Source organism: Montipora foliosa, chromosome 6 (genome assembly GCF_036669935.1).
Source record: "Montipora foliosa isolate CH-2021 chromosome 6, ASM3666993v2, whole genome shotgun sequence".
NCBI lineage: Eukaryota > Metazoa > Cnidaria > Anthozoa > Scleractinia > Acroporidae > Montipora > Montipora foliosa.
The window spans coordinates 24,219,858-24,227,893 of NC_090874.1; the positions used below are offsets into that span (position 1 = coordinate 24,219,858).

The following is an 8,036-nucleotide window of genomic DNA, read 5'->3' on the forward strand; positions in this document are numbered from 1 at the left end:
TTTAATGATAGATGACTTCCTTTTAGAATACAATTCCTGGTAGAGACGATTTCCTAAGATTTCCGAGATATAATTCCGCCAATACACAAAAATATAATACCGCCAAAAACTCAATAAGATCTAATTCCTGTCACATGTCAATCAAACTAAAGCTCGTGTAACACTAGTTTCCAGTTTTCAACACACTCCCCCCTGATTGACGTCGAAGTCAATCAAAAAAGCTTAAACAAATCAGACTGATTTAACGCAAAACCGAATTTAGCTCTTTAGCTTCAGTGTCAAACGCTCAAGATACGGTCAGACAGTTCATGGAGCAGTGATCACTGTAGGGATGTCTTCATCTCTAACTATCTGAATGTTCATTCCACTGTCAAACTGTCCTGTTCTGTCGTGTTCGTCACACACGTTGACTTCAAGAGGATAGAGCTTTTGACTTGGACGTTTTAAGCGAGTCTTGCAGAGAGAATTATCTACTCTTACCACTTCTGCTGCGCGCACAACGTTGTCTTGTCCCTGTAACAGTTTCTCTACTTTCCCCATTCTCCACTGTTGTCTGGGTGTCTTGTCAGCATAGATGTGCACAACGTCTCCTACTTGAATTGTTCTTCTTGGTTCAACTCCCTTGAGTTTCTGGTACTCGCGGATACCTGTAAGATATTCTTTCTTCCATCGATTTCTGAAATGGGTGAGAAGACCGTCTAAATATCTCTCTCGTCTGGCAAAGTGTTTACAGGTACTGTGATGGCCGGAGATTGATCTCGAAGTCGACGACCAATCACAAGATGAGAAGGCGAGAGTGGAGTTTCTGTTAGCTCATCGTAGACATAGGTCAATGGCCTAGAATTCAAAACGCCTTCAGTTTCGATCAACACTGACTCTAACTCTTCATAACTCAACCTCGCATTTCCGAGCACTTTCTTGAGACACCTTTTCACAAGTTTCACACAGATTTCGAAGAATCCGCCCCACCAGCTGGCTGTGGGTACACTGAATTTCCAGTCAATGTTCCGATCAAGAGCAAACTTCTTAACCTTTGCATCTCGGAAAGTTTTCCCGTTGTCTGAAATGAACAGGGTCGGTAGTCCTCTTCTACCGAAGAATCGCTTCAGCACTCTTAAGAACGAATTGGCGGAGAGGTCTGGCGTAAGTTCAAGGTGCAAAGCTCTTGTACTAGCACATGTAAACAGAGCAATGTAACACTTGTACATTTTTCCCTTGGATAAGTATATATTCTTCACGTACAAGGGTCCGGCAAAGTCCACACCTACTTTAGAGAAAGCCATTTCCTCTGAAACTCGGAATGCAGGTAGTGGTGGAGTAGGTGGAGAGCTGTAGGCTCTTCCTTGTAATTTCTTGCACGTAACACACTTGGAAAGTACATCCTTAACAGCTTGCCTTCCTTTGATTATCCAGAATTGTGATCGGATTTCAGTAAGAGTTTCTCCAACTCCATTGTGATTCACGTTTTCGTGGGACTGCATGATCACGAGCTTAGTGAAATGCTGCTTTCTAGATAACAGAATGGGATGGTTTGTTGAGTATGGAAGTGAAGACTTCTGGATTCGTCCCTTGCATCGTAGAAGTCCGTTGGCATCCTTAAAGACTCCTAACTGTTCCCAAGTCGAACTTGATTTCTCCTTTTCCTCAAGTTTGGCTTGAACGTCTTTGTACCAGAGATTCGTAGCCATATTCTGATCCTCCATACTGATGTCAGTTATTTCTATCTTCCTCTTGAGCTTCTGGATGAATTTCAGCACAAGAGCGATTACTCTGACAAGTTTACTGAAACTACTAAATCTTTCTGGACAGATGACTTCTAAAATGTTTTGAAAGCACTGCGCGGATACTGTCATAACATTTGAAATTTCAGGTTTCCTTCTCAATTCCTTTGTTACTTCCTCTGGGAATGTACTCTCACCGATTGGATTATCAGGTAGGTTTGGCCACTGAACTTCTCCTTCTTTCAGAAATGGAGCTCCCTTCCACCATAGATCACTGTGAGCGAGAACAGAACTCTTTGACCCTCGCGACGCTATGTCAGCAGGATTAGACTCAGACGGGCAATATCTCCAGTGATCCTTACTGCACAGACTTCGAATCTTCTGAACTCGATTCTGAACAAACAGCTTGAATTGTTTAAACTCTCTATTGATCCACCAACACGATCTGAGAGTCAGTCCAATTGAAAACAGCGTCTATCTTCATAGTGCAGGTCAATGCCTCATGCACGGCTGTCATCAAATTCGCAAGTGACAAGGCGGCCTTTAATTCCAGTCGAGGGATTGATTCACCAATCAGGGGAGCAACTCTTGTTTTGGACGCTAGAAGGCAAACAGAACTGGTTCCAGAGGTTGTCAACCTGATGTAGAAATTTGCTCCACACGCAGGCTTGCTAGTATCTGCGAACCCATGCAGTTGAATAGACGTGACGTCTTCGACTTGAACATCACCCAGGATGCAACGAGGCACTACAATCCTTGAGACTTCCCACATGTCTTGTAGTAACTCCTTCCTGCGCAACGCGAGACCTTCCGGCAAAGCTTCATCCCAACCAAGTTTTAAATGACAAATTTCTTGGAACATGCACTTTAAAGGTAAGATAACTGGTGACAGCAAGCCTAATGGATCATAGAATCGAGCAGTACTGCTCAATAATGTCCGTTTAGTGAAAGTTCCCTCTAAGGCTTGTCTAGAAAAGGTAGCAAGATCAAACTCGAAATTATCTTCCATCCGATCCCATTGAACTCCCATTACTTTGACAACGGTTTCTTCGCTCACATTGTTGTTTGAATTTGACACTGTCCAATCTTCTTCCTCAATGTTCGGCTCGGTCAATGTAGGAGTAGCCTTACAAGACAGCTCCGGTTCCCAAGACAAAGATTCTTCTGCTCTTTTGATCATTTCAGTTAACTCTTCACTGTTCGATGCCCACTTTCTCATATTAAAACCTCCTTCTCTGAACCGCAACTTCAACTTGTGGTAAAGTTCAAAACACTTCGTTACCGAGTTCTCTCCAGATGCAAAGTCATCAACATACAAAGCTCTCACAACAGCAGCCACAAATTCAGGATCAATGTTCTCATACCTTGTTAAGTGGTTCCTCAATGTTACATTCAAAATAAATGGAGAGCAAACTAGACCAAAAACAAGACGAGTGAATCTCAGTGTAATCACTTCTGGATTCGGGGAGTTGATGTCATCTACCCATAGGAACCTTAACAAGTTTCTCTCTGCTGGATTGACTTCAATGTTCAAGAATGCTTTTTCTAAATCACCAATCAAAACCACTTTATGGATGATGACACTGTCATATTGTTGGAGCAATTCTGGCTTGGACCTTAATCTTTGCATGGAAGAAACAAGGCGATTCTGTGCCAACAAGTAATTGTCTGGAATAATCGGGTGTTCAGTCTTGAAGGGAAGAGACACTTCATAACGGATTCTATTGAACTTCACTTTGGTAAGATAGTCTTCAAGAAAATCTCCCTCTCTATCCTTTACTCCAAGAGTGTCATAGTCCCAAAACGTACTTAGCTCCTCTTTCAGTAAGAAATCATCTGAAACTAAGTTCTCTTCAATGACTTGACATTCAGTTTTCATAACATGGGACACGTTAACAGTTGATATCTGTGTATTCGCACTTGCCGCATTCATAGGACCACTCAATACATATCCTAATCTTGTACGAATTGCCACTGGTCCATGTAGCTCCCCCCTTACCACGTGATTCTGAACCACAGACCAGTAATGATCTGCTCCAATCATGACATCAATTTCTAGATCCTCATCACCTTGTGAGTAATCAGCTACAGGTAAGCCTTGCAGATGTGGGTAACACTGTTGTGCAATTTCAATGGTCTGGTTTGTGATGGAACCACAGATCAACTCAACTTCATAAGCATTAATGAACACTGTCAAATTGTCTTGACATTCCAATGCAAACTGAACGATGCTACATTGTTTCAATGAGGGATCATTGTTTCCAAAAGTTTGTATTAGAACTGTATCGCTTCCAATTGGTCGTAAGCTCAATTTGCTCCTTAACCGTGAGCTTAAGACTTTTGGGAACATGAATCAAAAAGGATTCTCACATTGCAAGAATTTCCTCCATGAGGACTTCTGACGTTAGCTCTGGCCGTTTGTAACAAGATGCACTAAAATACAAGTTTGTACTCACAGTTTGTTCTTGATTGCTGTCTCTAGCCCTTGTGGTCGTGATTGGATACCCTGGATAGTGTTGAACGGTGCACAAAGCCACGTGATGTTTCCCTCTACAACGATGACACCTTGCTTGACAATCTCGACTCACATGACCGCTCCTCAGACAACCAAAACATTTTCCCTTTTGACGTAGAATTTTCTTTCTAGATTCTGGATCGGTAACGACAGAACATTTGATAGTTGGATGAGGTCCATTGCAGAAAGTGCACCATTTATCCTTAGATAGCGGCAGTCTCTCGTTGTTTGCAGGGTTGACGATGTGGGGGGTCTTTTGTTTTGACCTGTGCGAATTCCAAAACCAAACTCTCGTTTTTCTTTTAACTTTGTTTGCTCTGTTACCGTTCCCAAAGCACATCTTTCTCGAATTTGCAATCTGTGAAAGACTTGATGATTGTATCAAGGTCCCAATCTTCTGATGTGCCGCGACTCAGGATGAGGCGTAACTCTTGTGGGATCTTTCCCATAATTACAGATGTCAAAAATGTTCCGTATGTCTCAGTCGAAATACCGATTCCTTTTAGACTTCTAACTGCCGCCTCCGTTCGATCCAAAAGCTGGCGCAATTGCTTTAAGACGCTCCCGTCGCTTACTTTTGGAAGCTGCATGAGCAATTCGATGTGTTTCGAAATAATGACTTGTTTATTTCCGAAGCGCTTGTCTAGGAGTTGGACCGCGTGGTCGTAATTCGAGCTTGTCAATGCTAAACCAGAAATTGTCTGGGCTGCAGAACCTTCAAGGAGCGACTTGAGATACTGGAATCTTTCCACGTCGCTTAAGGTGGTGTTTTTGTGAATGGCCGATTCAAACGATTCCCAGAAGGGATGCCAGTTGATTGGGTCGCCTGAAAATTTCCTCAATTCCAGTTTGGGCAACTTTGCGTGGGTCGAAATTATTGACGCGTTTGATTGTGTTCCCGCCTGAATACTCGAGTTAGAGTTTTGCGAGCCCAATGTCGTTCCTTGTATATCCTGACCCTTCTATTGCTGTTTCTAGGTCGACTATGCAGGCTTGAATAGCGCTGGCGAAGTCACAGCTATTGCTCACGTCTTCTTCTATTTTCGTTTCGTCTACCAAATCGATAATTTCACTGTCCAATATTTTGAGCTCCGACAATTTATCCAGCAGGGTACATCGCAAGGATTTGAGCTTCTTCAAAACGGTAGGATCTCCCCGTTTATCAATTTGTTCCTGTGCCGCGAGGATTGTTTTCCTAACAAATGCGCGATGACTTTCGCGGACCATGGATTTCTTCCTCAGTCGTTTCTTAGGTTCCGACGACATGTTTACACGAGGTTAATTCATTTTTTCACTCTTTCAATCCTTCAATCCCGGGTCTCGGCACCAAATGTTTTAATGATCCAAACTCTTTAATGATAGATGACTTCCTTTTAGAATACAATTCCTGGTAGTGACGATTTCCTAAGATTCCCGAGATATAATTCTGCTAATACACAAAAATATAATACCGCCAAAAACTCGGTAAGATCTAATTCCTGCCACATGTCAATCAAACTAAAGCTCGTGTAACACTAGTTTCCAGTTTTCAACACGACTTTTAAGTGTCCTCCTTCTAAATAATAAAAATAATAATCAACTTTATTTATAGAGGGTAACACACAACAGTAATCACTGAAAAACTAGTGGCCCTCTTATAAATATATACAGAAAAAAAAGGTAAACTATTAAAAATTAAAAATAAGAAGGTTCAAAAAATGCAATGACAACATGAAAGGTAAAAAATATGAAAAATATGAGATACATTGGGTCAAGACCAACAGTTAGAACAGGAAAATTGAAAATTAGATGATAAAATGGTCCAATTCCTTACAACTGTCCATAAAATGTTTAAAAATTAAATTTTTAAAGCTTGTAAGAATAGACTGGTTTTTTATATGGGCAGGCAACATATTCCAGACTCCGGCAGAGGCAGGCGGCTAGCCGATACTGAGAAAGATCTTCCGCCCTCGGTCTCCCGATTGAATCGGGGGCAGATAAGGTTTAGATGACTATGCCTGCTCGATCTTCCAGCATTCTTAAAGCAGAATGAATTACAATTTTTGGCCTTTTCATAGTGGCAGATGTCTTCATCGCCAGCGGAGACTTCCTCGCGCTTGTTCTCTTTGGGTTAAGGAAAAAAAATTTCCTAAAAGAAGTCTATTCTTGGTTATAAAAATGGTATTCTCTAATCTGTTTCTGGGAATTTTGACTTTAATTGTCTAATTTCTTGGGGGCGTTTTTAATAAAACAATTATTCCACTTTGTTATTTGTTGGATATGAGATGATTATAGCCAACTCGGCGGTACGCGCCTCGTTGGCAATCTATCTTCTCACATCCAACGCGCGCTCGTGGAATAATTGTTAAAGGGGCTAGGTCACGCTATTTTAGGTAATTTTGTTTAATTTTGTTAATTATGAGCTCTAAACGTCAAATTGGCAGAACAAGAGTCTTTTATTTTCAAAATCACGGCCATATAACAACTGAGAATGATTTTCCAGCTTTGCACTCGACATTTTAATATAGACTGATGTAACTTTGAAAAACGGTGGGCCGACGTGTTTCAATTTACCCAAATTCAATCCATTTCAATCCTCTCCAGTTTTGTCCATCCATGTCCCTTCTTGGCTTCCCTGCGTTTTGTTAGAGATCTTTCATAGTTTTGAACAGTTATTTTGATATTTTTAGTTAATTCTATGACCATTCGATCAGTGCTGGAATTGCCTAAAATTGCGTGACCTAGCCCCTTTAAATATCACCACTTATGTTTCTAACATTTTATACGTTCATCTTTCTTATAGTAAACCACGGTTACTAATACAAAACATTAGGCACCTTAAGCAACAGACGTCGCCGGCCTGACGACGGCAACCGGAAACGTGACATTTTTTTCGAGACGTCACTGCGCATGTACAACAAGTTGTGACCTGACGTTGTCCATTCTCGTTCCCAGAGCTGCGATCCTCTTGGCCAGCGCCTCGGATCGAGAGCTCTGGCAGGTTCCAATCCGTTCTCGCCACTGATTGGTTAGATGGGAACACAATAAAAATGATAACCGGAAGAAATCGGAAGAGAATGGCCGAAGGGATTCTATTTTCTGTTTGCCGTACTTGCAACAGATATATTATTAGTAACAACCATCCTTTGGATTTATGTGGTGAAAAGACAATTAGGGAAGGAATCGTACGGGATTAAGAAGAGTTTTCTGGTTTGAAAATTTCTGTCGACGATGGTTTATTACCATCGCGAATATGTAGATCTTGCTACGTTACGGTCACGACATTTCAGGAGTTTATAAAGACGGTAGTTCATTCGAAAGCTCAGCACGAGTCGGTTATCCGATCTAAAAGAAGGAAGTCTGTGCAGCAGAGCCCGTCCTTCACCAGGTGTGGGACGCGAGAAAAAAAGGAGCAAGGTCAGCTGGTTATATGTTACGCAGGATTTTTGACTAAGCTCGATCGATTCATATGTTTACGGTGTAATCATTGTTCATGTGTTAAACAACGCAAAGCCTTGACTCCTTTTGAATATGTCCGTGGTGAGGAAGAAAAGATTAAGCCAACAGCTAACCCGGTTATCGCGTACTTTTTTGTTACATTCTCTTATTGCAATAATGAAATTTGTAAGTATATTTTCTTTGTGTACTATCGCATTAAAGTTGGAACTTGATTCCTTCCATGTCCGGTTTCCATTAGTTATAAGAAAATCATACAACTAAGGTTGATACAAAAGGCTTCAGTTGAGAGCAACCCCTGATGAAAAGGGACTACAGCCCCTGATGAAAAATGGGGATAAAGGGGGGAGGGGGGCTATCCAAAA

At 41.5% G+C, this 8,036-nt stretch overlaps 2 protein-coding genes across 2 annotated transcripts; both read right to left on the reverse strand.

The window, feature by feature from the left end:
* Positions 1-698: 698 nt before the first annotated feature.
* On the reverse strand, positions 699-1,853 carry LOC138005223 (uncharacterized). The gene has a single exon (XM_068851485.1). It carries the CDS (start codon positions 1,851-1,853, stop codon positions 699-701), a length of 1,155 nt encoding a protein of 384 aa, XP_068707586.1.
* Positions 1,854-2,145: 292 nt separating this feature from the next.
* Positions 2,146-4,071, reverse strand: LOC138005224 (uncharacterized). Its single transcript, XM_068851486.1, has one exon. The coding sequence runs from the start codon at positions 4,069-4,071 to the stop codon at positions 2,146-2,148; it is 1,926 nt and encodes a 641-aa protein (XP_068707587.1).
* Between the last annotated feature and the right edge of the window lie 3,965 nt (positions 4,072-8,036).